The 18,299-nt window shown below is 57.1% G+C and overlaps 1 protein-coding gene across 2 annotated transcripts; it reads right to left on the bottom strand.

Moving 5' to 3' along the window:
- Positions 1-609: 609 nt before the first annotated feature.
- PDLIM4 (PDZ and LIM domain 4) lies at positions 610-15,304 on the bottom strand. 2 transcript variants are annotated; one of them, XM_004042467.5, is made up of 7 exons: positions 15,118-15,304; positions 10,181-10,332; positions 6,386-6,467; positions 1,849-2,027; positions 1,476-1,639; positions 1,034-1,151; positions 610-917 (listed from the first exon to the last, which is right to left on the bottom strand). In XM_004042467.5, exons 1-7 carry the CDS (start codon positions 15,208-15,210, stop codon positions 713-715), a joined length of 993 nt encoding a protein of 330 aa, XP_004042515.1. In that variant the 5' UTR covers positions 15,211-15,304; the 3' UTR covers positions 610-712. The 2 variants fall into 2 exon arrangements, with proteins under 2 accessions (XP_004042515.1, XP_004042516.1); XM_004042468.5 differs by lacking the exon at positions 1,034-1,151 and having other exon boundaries at positions 847-917; positions 15,118-15,288.
- Between the last annotated feature and the right edge of the window lie 2,995 nt (positions 15,305-18,299).

Raw genomic sequence — 18,299 nt, 5'->3', positions numbered from 1 at the left:
TGGAAATCTAAGCGCGCCCCCTGGTGGGGGAGAGAGGAAGAGGAAGAAAAGGGGGTCTCGGAGGAGAATAAAGTGCTCGTGGGTGGAAGAAACCTGGAACAGAAAATGCCAGAAAAACCTGGAACAGAAGTGCAGACGGCCCGCGGCGGCCCCGGTGATCTCCACACTCAATCACCCTCTCCAGGGGAGCGATCGCTCCTGAGGCTGCCAGCACCCCGCCACCACCCCCAACCCGCTAGTGCCGATGACGGCCACAGAGGCCTTTCTCGCCCCCAGCTCACCTTTGCACACACAGTTCCCCCGTGCAGAGTTTGTGCCTCCCTCATCTCTTAGTTCTCAGCTAACACCTTCCCTGACCCCACCCAGGTCATACCTCCTGTCGTCGCGCCGCACACAGCATCCCAGACCTCACCTTCGTATTACTAGAGCTGGCCCGTTGTGATTCAGGTCTGCCTTCCACCCAGGCTGTGGCCCCCTTCAGGGCAGCATGGTGCCCGTCCTGCTCACTACTGCACCCAGAGCCTAGGACATGCCTGGCACCTGAGCAGATGCTACTGTACTCGGGAGCCATGCATGGCCTGCGCAGGGCGGGGCAGGCCAGGTGACAGGTTCAAGGTGGAGCAGAGGAGCTTTATTAGAGGGACAGGGTGAAACATATTTACACTAGCCGAGCAGGGACCTTAAGAAGCAGGGGTGGGAGCAGGGTCCCAGCTCAGACGAGTTCCACCTTCGCATTGGGGTACACCGCCACCACGTCGTAGCCCTCGGGCGGCTTCACGCGCGCCTTGGCGTGGCTCTCACAGTAGAGCCGCTCGTCCAGAAAGAAGTAACCACGCTGCTTGAGGTTCAGGCCGCAGTCGCTGCACATGAAGCACTCGGGATGGTAGAGCTTGTCCCGTGCCTTGACGATGGTGCCCCTGATGGGGGAAACGAGACAGGACAGCGTCGAGTGACTGATGGGTTCACGACTGCGCCCGCATCCAGGGCCCTGGAAGGCTGGGGTCCGGGAGGGGCAGCGGGGGCGGGTACTCACACGATGCCGTGGCCGCAGCGCGTGCACTCGGGCAGCCCCTGCAGGCCGCTCAGCGGAGCGCCCAGCTTGCTGGCCGTGGGCTTGAGGTTCCGGGGGCCGCCAGGCCCGGGCCAATCCCCTGAAACCCAGAGCGTAGGTGGTATGAACGGGGTGAGGAGGTCAGAACTCCATTTCTGCGGGGTGTTTGGTTGGGCGCCAGACGGGCCATCGGCACCCGAGACTGGGGAACGGGTTTGGCGGGCGTGGGGTGAGGGGCAGCGACAGGGGGTGGAGCGGGAATCAGGAAGCCAAGGCGTAGCAAGGTTGTAGCAAGGGCGTGGGACCGGGCCGCAGAGACCGAAGAGGGCAGGTGACTGCGAGGCGGGACGTGGGGTCGCTAGGGGGCAACCTGGGCACTGCAGGGAGTGGGAAGGCAGATGGGGACAGGTGGCAGGCGTCTTACCTCCCTCGCCGGCCTCTAGCATGCCCTGCAAGTAGCGGAAGGAGCCTGACTGCTTGGGCTCCGCGGCCACGGGCTCGGCCGGCTCCCGCAGCATCCTGTACACCTCGGAGCCCAGGTCGACTCTGCAGTCCCGGCTCCGCGGGAGGCCTCTGGCTGGGTCAGCGCTGGGAGGGAGAAAGAAATAGAGGAGGAAGGGATGCAGTTCCAGCCTTCACCCTGTGGACTCGGGGTCTGGTAAGGCTTATGAGTCAGAATGCAACCAGCTAAGACCCAAGGATCAAGTGTCAGGGGTCAGAATGGGACTGGGTGAGATTTGAGGGATCAAGGGTTAAGATGGCTTCTGGGCATGGCACCGAAGGCATCTCTGTGCTACCTGGGGGGTGGAGACACATGCAGGGTGCTCATCTGGGCTGGCAGGGTGGCCTCGCTGCTGCCATTGTGAGGGACTGCAAAGCGAGGGGGTTGTCCATATGGAGATACCAGGCTTGGTTTGCCATCTTCTGGCCCAGTCCCGGTGCCTGAGGGCCGCCTGCTGGTTGTTGGGCTGCCGTCCTATAAAAGAGAGGCCTAAGGCACTGGGAGACCCTCTGGCCTCCAGCCATTCCTTGTTCACCCCACCCCCACCCTGCTGTGCTGTGCCAGGTGGTGGATGTCAGTTGGCTTCTTCTGCTTCGGCATCTCTGGCCTGTGGTGCTCAGCCAGGGAAGGGATTTCTGGGGAAGGGCTGGGCCTGGGGACTGGTTATGCCCCTGCAGAAATGAGAAACGTCCTTGGAAAGGCAGACACAAAAACCTGGGCAGCTGAGACTCAGCCTGGGCTTGTGAGCCCTGCAGTGGTTCTGCCCACCACCACTCATGAAGGGACAGTACTGGGGCAGGCCTATCCCAAGAAGCCTAAGGTCAGTGTGGCTACAGCAGAGTATGTGGCCTCCTGGCAGAGGTGGCCCTGGTGCCAAGCCTTCTCACCTTCCTGAACTGTGGCGGGTACTGGGTAGGCCCATGGCTGATAACTCAAAAAAGGTAACTCCTGTCCTACAGCCAGAAAGGGTCCTTGACTGTCATGTGTCCAAGGCCCTTTGGGCAGGCTGAGGCTCAAGAGTGCCATTGTGAGGTCAGCCCCTTCTGGGCCTACACCTGTCCCCCATTTCCTGCTTTCCAGGCCACAATGAGTAGCCTTCTGCAGGCACAGCAGATGAGGGGCAGAGACCAGGCTAGGGCTCGAGGCTCTCTGCCCCACTACCCCACAGCCAGCCTGGTGCCCATGGCTGAAACATTTTGGGTGGGAGTGTCCTGAACCTGCCCCCTCAGCCATGAGGAGAGGGCAGTATCTCTGTGTGTGTGGGTCTGAGTGGGGACTGGGGATCTTTGTCCCTGCAGAGTCCAGAGCTGTGCTGTTCCCAGCTTGCAAGTGCACACAAGCACCCCACAGCAATGTAAACAGGGGCATGTACACTCTCGCAATTATGCTTTAAAGACACACACACACACACATAAGGACAACACATATGCACCTACCAATCTCCCTACATACAACTAACTACATGCGCATGGTTACAGTGACTTGGAGCCAGCACTGGTCACCCTGGGAATGGCCATAGTGGCCTCCATAGCTGAGACTGGGCTAGTAGCCAGAGCAGCCTGATTTTAGGATGATGCCTGAGGCCAGGCCATGGGGTAGGTCTTAGCCTCAGCCTGGGAGTGATGTGTAAACCTCCTCTGCTCTACAGTGTGGACAGAGAGCCCAGTGTGGACAGGAAAGGATGCCTATCGTAGTGGGAAGAGCCCTGGTTTGGACTTAGGCAGCTCTGAGGCATAGTTGAGCCTGTGGGGTTCTGCCCTGAGTGTCCCCTGCTTTTTGCAGGGTGGGAACCTGGGGAACAGGCAAACCAGCAGTTGGGTGGGCCCCCCTCCATTTCCCCCACCCCAACAGACAAACAGGAGGGTCTTGCTGCCCAGGTGGCCCCCATCAATGCAGCAGCAACAGGAAAACCCCTATCCACATCAGGCCCAACAAAAGCCCCTGAGAAACCTGAGCGCTCACACACGTGTGTCTGTCGGGCAGGCATGCAGGCAGGGCTGGCCTCTAATGGGGACCAGATGGGCTGTGGCCAGTGGGGGTGGGGCTCAGCCTCCGGGCAGAGGCTTCGGTGGGAGGGAGGAGTTGGAGGGACTGGGACTGGGAGGAAGGAGGCCCTCACTCACCCCTACCCAGCAGGGTGCAGGGGTCCACTGCAGGGCCATCAGAGCCACTGCCACTGCCCCTCCCACGGTCACCCATGCAGCTGCCTCTCTAGGCCTGAACTCTGTGGCTAGGACACACATCGCTACCTCAGTTTTAGTTTGAGTCCCAGGGTTATCCCCTAACTGGGCAAGTCTCTTCACCTCTCTGAACCTGTTTCTTTATCTATGAGCTGGGGAATGTGATGCTTTCCACATCAGGTTCCTTGTGGAGATGAAATAAGACAATTGCATGGTGCCTGGCACAAAGCACATACTCGTTGGATGAATGGCTGTCAGGGGAATTCCTGGGCCCCCAGTCCTGTATTTTCCCCCTCTGTGGGTGGTACACCTTGTACCATATGCTCCTCTGCTCTGAGAACCAGCCTGCTGCCCACTTGGTTGTTGAAGCCTCAGTGGATTTTTCAGCAGGATGGGGGTAACTACCTGCTTTGGGACACTCAACTTGGATGGAGGCAGGCGCTGAGTCCAGATGAGCAGGTGCCATCTCCTAGAGGCTCAGTTCTAGTTCTCTGCTGGTCTGGGGAGGACAGGCTGAGTGTGCAAGGACTGCCTGCTCCACCTGACTTGCTTCTCCCCATCACCTGGTTCTGAGCATAATTGCCACTCCTTCCAGAAAACCCTGCCTTATTACTATCCTTCCTCCACCCTGGGCTAGGCCAAGTGCCTCCTGTGTTCCCACAAGAGGTCTGAGAGAAGGAGGTTCTCCTATCGCCCCACAGGGAAGGTGGGCCTGAAGTTCCAGCTGGCCCTGTCCCATCCCACTTGGGGATGTGTGCCAGGGCACCTTGTGCTGGTCCTAGGGCCAACTGTGGTTTCCTCCTCCTCGATGGCTCCAGCTAGCTCCACCCCCTCCCCAACACCCCCACTCAGGCAGAGGGTGGGAGCAGCATGGGGACAATGGGCCCTGTGTCTGTGTTAGCAAGGACTCAGCCCTGCAGGGGTGGGGTGGGGGTGTTTTTGTCACCACCCATGGAGCCCATGACCTTTTAAGTACAAAAGTGGGGCAGCAGCTGAGGGGCTGCCCTGGTGCTTGTGGAAACTCCCTCCTTCTCCAGTCTGAGCCACTGGCAGCCTGGTCTTCAAGGGAGTCAATGAGAACAAGTGTGGGGGCAGGGGGAGCTGCTCTACAGTCGCCAGCCTCCCAGGCCCACCGGCCCTGAGCCTCTCCTGGAAGACTGAACCCCCTCCCCACCATGTCATCCTGGCACTGCTACCTCTGAGGGAGGCTGGGCCTCATGCATGAGCTTGGGGCCCACACCCTGCTGCTCCCCTCTGCCTGGCCTGTGGCAAACCTGGCTCATTTGTCTATGGCAACATGTACCCCTACCCCTAAGGTCTGGGGTCCATGGGGCCATCAGAGCAAGTTTCTGAGACACAGATGTGGCCATGAATCCCTGTAAGAACAGCTGAGGTCCAGGATAGAGAAGCCCAAGAGCCTTTCTGTGGCCCTGCTCCACCACCTCATCTCTCACCTCTGTCCTCTCACTCCTTCCATCTTGTCCTCCCTTCCCCTGGACCTTTCTTTTCTCTGAACTTGTGGTGCAAGACCTCACCTCTGGGCCACACTTCCTCTCCCTATACCCCTTTGCCTGCCTTACCATTCCTAGCCCTTCAGGTCTTGGCTTCAATACCCCTTCCTCCAAGAAGCCCTCCTTGACTCCTTGTCTGAGTCATGTGACTACTCTGGGCTCCTTTGGCCCCTGGCTTCCCCTAGCCCAGAACTTCTAAGTGCCTTTCCCCTGCCAGAATGGGCACTGCCTGGAAGGTGGTAAGCATCTGGCTCCAGGGATGCCAGCCAGGCAGGGTAGGGAATAGAGCAAGATGGGATTGGGGTAGATAGTGAGGGAGAAGCTGGGGCACATCCTTCCCTCTGGTTCAGTGACACCTCTCCCTGCCTTGGCCCCTTTTCTTTCATGTTGAGAGGGTGGACAAAGGCAGGCCCAGGAGGCAATGGTCCCACATGCTGGGTCCCATGGTTCTGGCTCCATCACAGACCATCCCGGTCTCCTTGCCCAAACTCTGTGGCCCAGAGATGGCTCTGGATACCTCAGTCATCCCCACTTGGCTACTCCTTATGCCATGGCAAAACAAGGCCCTAGAACAGCCTGACCCCCTCACTCTTCTTGAGGACAGGACCAGAGATATGACTTCTATCACACACAGAAAGGTTACTGGGCAGACAGGCCTGCACCCTAAGTTCTGCTAGAAGCACCACAGGATGGCCAGGAGAGAACTTCAGGCTTGGATAGGGCACTCAGAGGAGTGTCCCATAGCCTGAGGTCACTCCACAGCCTGAGACTGCCACCAATCTCCCCCGCTGCAAGCACAGTGACTTCTTCCTGGTCTGGCATCACTGAGCACCAGAGTGAACTCCAGCTGGCTGTGTGATAGCCGCAAACCAAGGCCTAGCCCAGATCCTGGACATCATAGGCACCTTGGTCCAGAATCCAGGATTGCCCGGAGTAGAGACAGAGCCCACACCAGGTGCTCATCATCTGAGGAACATGGGATGGGGTATGGATGTGGTCCAGAGAAAACTTCTGCTTCAGTCTCTGTCTTGGGTATCTGAGAGCCCCAGTGAGGACACTCAGTGCAGGTGAACCTGCATGCTGGCCCCTCTGCCCTGGGCTCACTCTGAGCCAGGCCAGGCCAGGCAGTGTCTTTACATACCTGGATCTCAGGGTCGATGTGGATCCTGTGTGCCTGAGCCTTGCTGTCATCAGGGGCACTGGGCCAGCTCCTGCCCTCAGGCCTGTGGCAGAAATTGTGATGGTCAGATATGTCTCCTACCATGCCCACCATGCCTGGGAGCCAGAATCAAGAGGGGCTGGGCTCTGGGCTGTGCCCTGCAGGTAGAAGAACACCACTCTAGTGCTTTCCCCTGTACCACAATGGTGACTGTTGTGGCAATGAGCCACAACTCTAGCTGCCATCCTCCTGGGGTAGGGCTATATGCTTCTGTCCCCATCGGCTGCCCAATCCCTCTCTGGTCTGGTTCCTGGAGAGGCTGCAGGAGAAGCCCTGTGTCTTCCCTAATCTTCCACCCTCTTCGTGGCCTACAGAAGCTCAGCTCAAAGAGGCCCAGCTTATAGCACTGCAAGCCAGGCCTCACACATTGACCAGCTAGGAGCCTATCCACGCATCCTCTGGGCATCTACAGCCTCTGGTGGGGTGTGGGGTCAGGCATCCGTCGGCTCTGGGGTAGGTGGAATGGAGGCTCTGAGGGGTGTGTCTTTCCTCCTGCTGCTGCTGCCGGCAGAGTCATCACTGAGTCTGCCCAGCCCAGATGGGAAACAGGCCATTAGGAAATTCCTGCTTCGCCATAGAAACCAAAAGCCAAACACCACTCAGGAGGGAGAAAAACATCATAAACCTGCCATAAGCAGGGCAGGCAGGCCGAGAGGCTACGTGCCTAAGGCCCAGCCCTGTCACTCAGTAGCCGTGTGAGAAGGCAGGCCAGGAAGGGGCATGGACCCTGGACTGGCAGGGGGGTATGAGGTGAGGCTGGTTAGACCAAAGGAGAATAATGTCCTCCAACTCACCCCACGAAGCCTCCTGAGACTTCTCAAGGTCTCACTACTGACCTAGCAGCTTGCCCTTGCCTCTTCTGCCCCCTTCAGTTGAGGGTTTTAATAATCTATCTATGCCTATGGTCCATACTCACTCTGCACTTCCTCGCCTCTGCCCATTCCTTAGTCCCTTGGAGGCTACCTCTCTACTCCAGGCCTTTGGTATTAGAGCTCTGCTGCCCCAGGGGAACACCAGCCCCATAGTCCCTGTCTCTAGCCCCCTCAACCAGGCTCCCAAGTGGGTACCCTAACTCACAGCTCTAACTGTGGCCTCTATCTACTCAGAACTCCTCTGGGATAAAGCTGGGACATCTTGTGTGGCTATTTGGCCTTCAACTTCCCTGAAGTTCTGCCCAGAAGAGAAGTACAAGCCTGACGTCTAAGGTCAAAGGGCACAAAGTACCCAGAGCCATTAATGTGGCCCAGTGCATCAGATCAGAATGAAGGGCTTAATCATGTGTCAACCCCATCCCAGGCTGGGCTCTTTAAACAAAATGACAGGCAAAGGGTAGGCTGTGCAAAGGTACCTTGGGCCACATGTGATGGACAACAGGGAGTCTATCAGTGGTCTCAGTGTTGGAGTTGATGTCAGAAAGGTCCTGGACCTATAGAACATGCCCAGGAAGTGTGATTTTGCTTGGATTGTTGGATGCCTGGCTTTGGGCTCAAAGCAAAAGAAGCCCAGTGGGGAAGCTGGGCCTTTGATACACTTTTCATTCTGTGGGGGAGTTGGTGGGGGGATTAGAGCTCTCTGTACACAAGAGGGCAGATAGGGAAGCTGGTCTGGGGTAGAACCCCGGGAGTGAGAGCACAGGGTAGCTCACTCCAGCCAGCTCAACAGGCTGATTTACTGCAGAGCCCTTGCTGTGTGGGTGTGTGTTGTGGGGGCGGGGAGGACTGTCATTGGGCGCCAGGCATAGGTCCTGGCATAGCAGGCAAGATAGGGAGCAGAGTCAGAAAGCTTGCAGGTGGGCAAGTGTCCAGGAGAATAAATGTTGGCTCAGAAGGTCAAGGTGGCCCTTATGTCTTGATCCCCCAGAGTCTGCATGTGTGAGGGCTGGAGATGGGGGCTGCAGGGCAGGACTCAGGTTTTCACTCTGACTGAGCAGGCCTGGTACATCATCACTCAATGTCCAGAGCGCAAGATGGTCCATATTTTTGGTTGAGGAAGTTATGGGCTCAAGAGATTAAATCACTTTCTGGAGCACAGCATAGTTGTCTCCCTCTCTCTCTTTTATGGGTAAAATTATGAGCATAATTCTCAACCCAGCTCTGTAATAGTAGAGAATGTGCTCTCATCTGCTCCATGGCCAGTGACATTTTGGGGCTGAAATGCTCAGAGTGGAACAGGTCAGTGGACCTCTGGCTCCATCCATGCCTGGTTTGGAACAAAGGACCGGGGAAGGAAGGAATGAAGGAAGGAAGGAAAGAAGGAGGGGGACCTCCACCCCACCACCCTCTGCTGACATCATACACTCTGAGAAGCTCCTGACTCAGGCCCCCTCTGAGGCACTCCTCCCCACTACTCCACTACCACTAGGGCTGCCCTTGTTCAGCCACACAGAGTCAAGGCTGGAGGTGAGTCAGGGGCCAGGATCCCAGCCAAGTGCGGAGGCTTCAGAGGTCACTCATGGGCAGAGCAATGCTGACATTTCCCCCATCCAGCCTGTATCTCAGTCTGGAGGAGGGTGATGAATGTGATCCATTAATGGGAAAGGAAACCCGGGCTCATAGAGGTCGTCTGGGCACCTAAGGCTCCAGAGGCTGGATGAGGACCAGCTTTGCTGAACTCCAAAGATGGAGCATCCTCACCGTGTGCCAGGGCCAAGCACAAGCAGGGCTGACCTCACAGACCTTTCCACTATGTTTAATGGCTCCAAGCCAATGGCTTACCTCCCACCCTGCCAGCTCAGAGGCATGGTTAGCTGTGTTGTGGTTTGGGGAGGCTCTGCCCACGTACTTCCACAGGGGGTCATGGAAGTCCCCTCAGCAGTGAACATGGCAGAGCTGATAAGTTATGCCCGACTTCTGTGGATCGAGGTGGGCAAGGGAGTGGGGAGATCCCACTCAGCCAGGCTTAGGCCAACTGCTTCTCAGAGCTGAGTAAAGACCCAGGACCTGAGCAAGGCTGGGTCCCCCCACCCCCACCCCCAGTGGACCTTCTATCCCAGGATCATTTATGGGGCACAGATGGGCTTGGTAACCCCCTGTCCTCCCCTTCTTGATTGGCTGCAAAGCATTACACAGTCCTTAGTGGGAACTTTTCCCAAATCCAGATTTAACCAGGGCAGAGGTGTGGGCCACAGTGGCAACAGCTGTGGCAGGGCAGCTGAGGGGCTGGTAGGAGTAGTCAGCAGCCAAGTAAAGGGTCTGTAGTCTTAGGAGAGAGGCCCAAAATCAAATTTTGCTACCCCACTCCCTCTCTGTGTGACTTTAAGCACCATCTAACCTTTCTGAGCCTCACTTGTCTCACTGTGAAGTGGGGACTATAGTAGCCCTTTTTTAAGTTGGTAAATGAGGGTTAAATGAGGTGTTGCACAAGAAACTACTTTGAAATGGTCATCAAGCTGGTCACTCAGGGGAGGGGAAAGGACTGAAACAAATGCCCCAGAGGCTATTCAAGGTCTTATTTCAGTTGCCTGCAACACTTGCCATAAGTGCCCCAACACACTTCTAGTCTAAGTTAAAAGGGGATTTCTTCCCTTCTTAAGCTATAACTCTAAACAGTATCTGCCAGGCCCCCATGAAAGTGCTACTCCTTGGGACTGTTCCTGGATGGGGCACCCAGGAGCTGAGGCAGAGAGGCTGTGTGAAGCTGGGCTCACCCAAAATGCCAGCTGCCCATAACTGCCCACCTCGTCCTTCCATCCTCCCAGCCCAGCCCACCTGTGCATACCTGCTCACAGACAGTGTGAGGTGATCATGGCAGCCCTTGATGCGGTTCTGTGCCTCCAGGTGTGTCATGAGCTCTGTGCTCTCACCATTGATGGCCTGGATCAGGTCTCCTGGGCACAGGGCAGCCAATGCAGCCTTGCTGCCAGCATGGACCTGCGAGCAGACAAGCCAGATGGCTGGGCACAGTCATGATGTGGCCTTGCTGCAAGCTGTGCCCTAGGCCTCCTCCAACCTCAGAACCTAGCCAGTGTGGCCTGCTACCAGCATGGCCTGTGGATGGGCAAGCCGAGTGGCTGGTTGAGGTCCCCATGTAGTCTGGCTGCAGCCTTGCTGGAAACACCTCCAACTCCAGCACCTGGAGGCCTGGCAGGGCATGAGGATATACGAGAAGGGCTTCCTCTGGGCTGGGACAAATGGATGTTGTTCTTGCAGCCTGCGTATGTGCCCAAGGACATGCAGGGGACACAGAGACACATGGAGACATAGGTGCTCACAGATACATACACAGCATGGATATATCACAGATACCCTACACAGACCAGGCCCCAACCAGACAGACTACACACCTTGAGCTAATATTCAAACCCTTAGTGACCTTGCCTTCCTACTTGCTTGATTTCAACTCTCATCCCCACCTCCACACCCACACTCTGTCCAGACCATGTGAATGTCTATGGGGTGCTCACAGGCACCATATATCACTCACCTCTACACTTCTGCAAAAGCTGCTCCCTCCACCTGGAACATTCCTTTGACTCCCACATCCTCATCCTTCAGATCTCAGCATAGAGGCCACTTCCTCTGGGAGCCTCTCTGGGATCTCACTACCCAGTGTGCTCCCATGACCACCTTTTCCCCCTACACTGTTCATGTTAATACTTCATTATAATTAAAATGGGAAGGTCTGAACATCACCTCCCTGAGCAAGTCCAGGGCCATCCAGTTCCAGCTGACAGCCTGCATTTGGGGGTCAGAATTCTACCTCTACTTCCCCTGCAGGACAGGAACTCAGGCTACCTCAGTGCCACTATTGACCCCTCGGGGTCAAGCAGTGTTCACACCCGGAAGCTCTTACAATGCTGGTCAACTGAAGAAGGCTAGAATGGGGGGTGGAGTTAGACTCACAGAGATATCTAAGTAAGCAGCTCAGGGGAATCCAGGCCATGGAGCACCCCTCACCCTGCCTTGACCCCAACATAGCCTTTAGAAATAGATTTCTTACCCAGCCTCTCCAGCCAGTGCCCAGCTGGTTCAAAAGCTGCCAGTGACCCCATTCTTTTGGGTGGGAGCTCCTACTGGTGGGAACTCCTGGAAGCCCAGCTAGGCTCAGTTCAGCCAGGTCTCAGTAGTGAGTGGACAAAGCTGAGGTGCTGGCAGCTCCTTGGCTGGAGGCCTGGTGTTGGCACTGCCCAAGCTGACCTGCCCTGAAGTAGGCTGCCTCAAGGAAACGTTCTTCTGAAGCATGACACCCTCAGCCAACCATACCATCATTAATGTTCACTTGTAGGGCCTAGGCACCTGTGCAAGCCTGTCGTCCTGGGGGAGACACCCACTTGGCACCATCCCACCCTCCCCTCAAGGCCATCCTCTGCCTCCTCCCCTTCATGGATACCTGCCTTGTGCCAGGGCCTGGGCTCTATGCTTTACCCATAACTAGCTCACAGCAACCCCTCAACCACCTGGTGAGGCAGAGGCTGTTCTCATCCCTATTTTACAGATGAAGAGAAAGAAGCTTGGGGGAGGGATGCCATGCCCCAGTCCCCACACTGGAGAGGAGTCTTTCTTCAGGGGGCGGCTAACTGCGGCAGGATGACTCAACCAGCACAAGGGGTGCATTCAGGCTTCTGTGGGCGGAGGAAGTTTCTTGAAAGCAGTGGTGGCTGGGATGCTGCCAGCTCTATTGAGCTAGGGGAGTTCTGGTCAGAGAGGGCGTGAGGCCAAGAAATTGTGACTCTCCCAGTCACCTTTACATGCATTATCTCATTAATCCTGAAGGCAAGCCCATTTCCTAGATCAGGAAACGGAGGTCCAGAGAAGTACAGAAGGATAGTTAATTGATAAAAGACTGAATCAAGATTTCAATCCAGGCCACCTGGTTCCAAATTTAAAACTATGCTCTTAACACCTGTATTTTTCTTCCAAAAGGGGTAAGGGAAAAGAGAGTATCTGAGGGAGAGATAGTGTTCCAGGCAGAAGGACCAGCATGTATAATGGCATATCTGGAGAGAAAGAAGGAGGAAGGTTGTATGGCCGGAGCATCATGAGTGAGGGGAGAGTGGAAGAGATGAAGTCAGAGAAGAGGCAGGGACCAGATATTGCAGAGTCTTGTAAACCTGGGTGGGAAGCTGGCATTTCTCCTGGGTAGCTGGGAACCATGGAGGGCTCTAAGCAGGGAAGTCACAGGACAGAGTGGAATTCAGGCCGATCCGTCTAGCTCCTAAGCACAGGATAAACAGAAAGAAGGAACAGAGACAGGAACAGTGAAGTCAGGTGGGCGGTGAGGGCATGAATCAGCCCCTCACCGGTAGTGGCTGCATTCCCAGCCCCTGCTCCACCCAGCCTAGATGTTGTGGTGGGCTGGGAGTCCAAGTCAGAACCAGGTGCCACATTGTCCTACAGTCACAGCAAACTGCAGACTGCCTGGATTCCTCCTGTCTCCACTCTGCTTCTCTGGATTGATTACATTAGCCTCTCTGTGCCTGGGTCTCCATCTATGTAAGGCCAGAGGGAGTCCTTACTTCTAAAGGCTGTTGTAAGGACCACTTGAGAAAAACAGGGCATGTAAAGCCCCCACAGGAGGCTGGGCATAAGGTGGTGCTCACTCCAGGGACTGGAGGGAGCTGTTACCAACACCCATTAGGGTAGGGCCTGGCACACCCTGGATGCTTGGCCAAGGCCAGCCATCATTATAGCTTGTGGGGAAGGAGCCCCGGATGATGTTCTTGGGACTCCTGGAGGCTTCATGGGCTGAGATTGCAAGCCCCCAGCCCTGCCGGGCCGATAGCCTCCTCCGGGTCTGTGTGAGGCTGTCCCTCCCTACCAGGTCCCGTGTAGGGGAGGTCCTGGAAGCAAGGGAGGGGCTGGATCTTGAGCCCCACTGGTGAAGACACTCCCACATATCTTCAGTCCCTGTAGACCTGCCCCAGAGGTACCTGCTAGGCAAGCTGTGGCCTGTGCCTCCCCAGCGCTGTAAATCTCCCCAGATCCCACCCAAACCCAACCTCAGCCATCCTGGCTCCTTGGGCCTGAGCTGCTGCCACGTGACTTTGGGGGACAAAGGAGGCTCTTCCTGGCAAACCTTCTCCCAGACTGCCTGCCTGGGGCCTGCATCCCCAGTCAGCTCCAAACAAGGCTGTTGCTGCTGCTGCTGCCGCAGCCGCAGCTGTGACGTGTGGAGGCCTTTCCTCGGAGGGCAGGCAGCCGCGTGGGCAACAGATGTCTCAGCTCCCTGCCGCCTGCAGCCGTCAGCCGCCGCCACTGAGCCTGTCAGCGGCCTCACGCCCAGGGTGCCTGGCCAGCCCGCTTAGTGTCCCCACCAGCCCCCTCAGCGGACACACAGCATGACACACACAAGCAGACACAGGCTTGCGTACACACACACACACACACACACACACACACACACAGCAGGAATCCTATAGGAAAGAGGAGATGAAAGGCTCCGGGATGTGTTGAAGGCCCACCTCACTCGGCCCCAGGGACCTGGCAGTCAGGGCAGATGTGGGAAGCCTCCTAGGACAGCTGGGCCTGCCTGTCACCCTGGCCCCCAGAAACGGGATTCCATGATTCCACGCTCCACCTGGTGCCCACCCCCTCCCAAGAACTGGAGAGAAGTCTCTTAAAGCCCAGCCGGCTTGGCCCAGCCCCCATGGCAAGAGGTGGCAGTAGTAGGGTGGGGGAAGGTGCTTCTCTGTGCCTCTGACACAGGCCCCCAAAGACAAGATCAGCCTGTGTGGGAGCAAGGGATGGCCGTCAGATGGTTTCAGGTCATCTTCTCTGCTCCTTCCAGACTGAGAGCCGCCAAGGGCAGGGCCTGGGTTCTCTCCTCTTCTGTCCCTTAGGCTGGGGACCCCCAAGGGCAGGGTCTGAGTCCTCTCTTTTGGCCCTCCAGACACGAGGACGTCGAGGCTGGGCCAGGATCCTGTCTCCCCTAGACAGGCACCCCCTCGAACAGGGCCTGAGTCACCTCCTCCACTCCTCTATCCTCAGACTAGCCACGCTCCAGGGCTGTGCCGGCTCCTTTTCCTTCTCTGTGGGCAAGGCAGGGCCCTGGGAAACTTGAGGAACGGGCCTGAGGCTGTCCTGGCCCCTGGCTTTGTGTCGTCTTGTGGGGAGGGGTCTCACAACCTCACAGTTAAGTCTCCCTTTCCCCTGGAAGCCAAAATTCCTCCTGGTCACTTCCCCTTAGGGTGACTGAGGTCATGAATGAGAGACTGACTCACGCCCAAAGTGGGAAGTGGATGGACCTTTGTCTTCTCAGATTCAGCGAGGACCCCAGACCTCCCTGGGTCACCAAGCTTTGCCGGCAGGGACCCCTGATAGGGGAAGGGGGGCTCTAAATCATTTTGCCCCAGATCTTCAGGCAGGGGGTGAGTCTGAAGAGTTTCTGGGCCTCTGTAGAGCTGTCTAGACCCCTGGCCCATCTCCGCGGGTCCTTCCCGGGTCCACAGTGGCTCCTCCAGATGAGGCCAGCGGGGAGGCGGGTGCGTGAACTCTTGGGAGATTCTTCGCGGGATCGGGCAGACAGGCCCAGCGTGGGAGGAGGGCGGCTGGGGCTGCCTGCTCTGCCTGGAAGCCGCCTCTACAGCATGGGGGGCGCCCAGACCAACCCTCCGCCTTCAAGCCTCGGATACATAGGGGATCTGGGTCCCGGGCGGACCGCGAGAACCGGGTCTCAGACCCGGGACCGCCCTGCCGCCACGCAGCCGCCAGACTCACCCGCGAGATGGTGAGCGGCGCGCTGAAGTCCCGGCCGCCCACCAGGCGGAAGCCCCAGGGCGAAGGCCCGCGCAGGGTCACGGAATGGGGCATCGCGGGCTGGAGCCGCAGCCGGAGCCTGAGCCGGACTCTGAGGAGCCGCCGCCGCCGCAGCCGCCGCCGCCGCCTGGACGCCGCGCCCCGCCCCCGGCCCGCCCGCCCCTGTCCCCACTCGGCCCAGCCCCCGCCCCCGCTCCCTGTGCGCCTGGATTGGCCCCGCGGCCGGCCCGACCCTCCCACTTCGGGGGGCTCTGAGGACCCGCCCTCAGCCCCGGCTGCTGGCAACCCGGCACCCCCACCCAGCTCTCAGAGATCCCCGCGTTCGGACGGCCCCGACGGCCTGGATCCTGCTCGGGCCTTGGATCTGCAGGCCGCGGACCCAAACCCGGCTGTCGACACCGGCCCTTTGAAGTCGCTTTTAGGGGCGGTGCTCCAGCCCGAGGAGGGATGGAGGGCCCACTTGGGGGATGGGGCTGCCCCAGCTCAGATACCTCCTCATGGGCCCGACTGGCACACCTGCGGCCCATCCTGCTGTGTGAGGAGCCCTCTGAACCAAGAACCCTACGAACCAGGGGCTTGCGCAGCACTGGGCCGGGGACGCAGACCCAAGACGACAGCAGGCAGCGCCGAGCATGGGAGTGGACACAGAAAGGTCCTCAGACTAGTTTGTGGAGGCCAGTAAGGCTTCCTGGAAGAGGTGGTCCCTGACTTGTATCTGGAAGCAAGGTGTCCCTGCTTCCCCAGAACATTCAGGCCTTCTCTTGCTGCTTGCAGGCTCCTCGCAGGCCACCTCTCTGCCTGCACAGCCCCCTCCCCTCGTCCTTTGCCAGGAGCTTTGTTTCCCCAGGTCTCCTGAGAAAGTAGCAGCTGGAGCGGCTGGGGTCGTGGCTGTGCAGTGTGAAGGGAAGAAATATATGCAGCGTGGCCGGGCGCGGTGGCTCACGCCTGTAATCCCAGCACTTTGGGAGGCCGAGGTGGGCGGATCACGAGGTCAGGAGATCGAGACCACGGTGAAACCCCATCTCTACTAAAAATACAAAAAAAAAAATTAGCCGGGCGCAGTGGCGGGCGCCTGTAGTCCCAGCTACTCGGGAGGCTGAGGCAGGAGAATGGCGTGAACCCGGGAGGCGGAGCTTGCAGTGAGCCGAGATTGCACCACTGCACTCCAGCCTAGGCGACAGAGCGAGACTCCGTCTCAAAAAAAAAAAAAAAAAAAAAAAAAAAAAGAAATATATGCAGCGCTTCACTTTGGGCCCTTCTCTCTCCAAGGTCTTCTCTCCATTCCCAACCATTATCCTCCGGGGATGTACTTGAACAGCCAATGCAGATGCCATCGCACCACCGACCTCCCTCTGGTTCTCTCGGCACTTCTCTCTGGCTACATTAGGGAGACACCGTTTACTTCTCCAGACTCTGTGGAGGTCTCTCATTTAGCCCAAATCCTTAACCTTATGTGTCCTTTTAGTCAAGCTGTGATAAGGACCCTGCTCTTGGGCTCCTCACAGGTGGTGGGATGAAATGTGTCCACTGGGTCTCTGACAACCCGCAAAGAGGAGAACTGCTTGAGAAGCGCAAACCTAGGGCAGTCCAAGGAAGCGAGGGGCCCTTCAGAGTAGAATGTGGGTGCCTCTGTGGGAGGCAAGATGCTGCTATCTGTTCAGCTGGGAGAGAAACAAGTGGTGTGTGGTAGTGGTGTTTATATGGTCGTGTATTTGGGGTGTGTGTGTGGGGGGGGGGGTGCGGTGTCTGAATCCATTAGAGCACCAGCCATTGGGCTGTTCTCCATCACTTTGTGGTGGAGGAGGTTTCTGCTCAGCCCCATGCAGACTTGGATCCCAAGTGAAGAAAGGTGGAAGGGCCAGCAGGAGGGCTGGTCACTGCATTGTCTCTCTGAGGTCTGTAGGCCAGAAGCTCCCCAGGACTTAGACCCTACTAAATGGGGTAGAGAGTAAGGGGCAGCCATCACTTATCACTGGCTGTCCTGAGGGTTTGGTGTACAGCATGGCTTGTGGTCAGAGGCCTGTCAGCTGGGCTCCAAGAGTCCTAGTGAATGTAAACAGTGCAGACCTTTTCTGGGGGGAAGGGATCCTCAAGGGTCTGTGGAAGCTTCCACCCAATGTATCCCAAAGTGAATTCCTGAAACTCCTCTTCATACATTGCTTGTTTCCCCCGATTTCACATCCCAAAGACTGCCTACACTCCTTGCCTCCATCCTGAAATTCCCTCATTACCCGTTTACTTCTGTCCAGGGGAATGTGAAGTGGTCCTCCTGAATATGACCTTCCTGGCCCCTGAGTCTCTGGGTAGTGTAATCCATCTCCAAAGGCTTCTATCACAAGGTTGGAGGTGGAGGTGGGGTGGGGACTCTGGATGAATTTTTTAGAATCTGGTCCATAAACTTCCCCATTTCACTGGGCAGCATCTGGACAGATTGGAATGATGCAGGATCCGGGTCCAGGCCAGTCATTCCCTCACATGAGCTCATGTTGACATCCCTGACTTAAGAGAACATCAGAGGCTTACTTCTGACTGTGCCTTCCCACAGGGGAGATGCCAGGTCAGGTTCTGTACCTGGAGTTTGGGGGTGGCCCTTCTTAGGGGCCATGCTATAAACCCACTCATAAGGTACCCTGAGTTCTAGGCAGCAGGTCAGACAAGCTGCAGATTCTATGGCTTCTCCAACTCTCCCGAAAGTTCTTTAAGGAAGCCCTCAGATTTCCTTTTCCCCTGTAATGGCCTTGGTCCTGGGAGATTGCTGTATTGCTGAGACCCTATCATGCTGGAATACCAAGTCATAAGGCAGTCACAGGGTCTGGAAGCCCTCTTCAGGGTGGGGATGTGTGGTGGCCAGGTCACACATCACCCCTGCCCTAGTGGCCTTCACATATTTACTGCACACCCATCAGGTGTCTGTGCTGCTGGGAATAATCAGACTGCTTATTTCATGCATTCTTCTTCTCTGCATAAGTACGTATTGAGTACTCAGGGATGGGTCCAGGCATCATCCATAAGGGCAGAGGCTGTGTCTGTCTTATTTATTTGTGTCTGTCCAGCACCCCACAGAGAACTTGGCACACACAAGGCATTAAAATACATTTGCTATTAACAACACCACAGTTACAGGAATTATTATCTTAGCTTAC

The sequence above is a fragment of the Gorilla gorilla genome, chromosome 4, assembly GCF_029281585.2.
Source record: "Gorilla gorilla gorilla isolate KB3781 chromosome 4, NHGRI_mGorGor1-v2.1_pri, whole genome shotgun sequence".
NCBI classification, from domain to species: Eukaryota; Metazoa; Chordata; class Mammalia; order Primates; family Hominidae; genus Gorilla; species Gorilla gorilla.
This window is presented reverse-complemented; position numbering and strand designations above follow the sequence as displayed.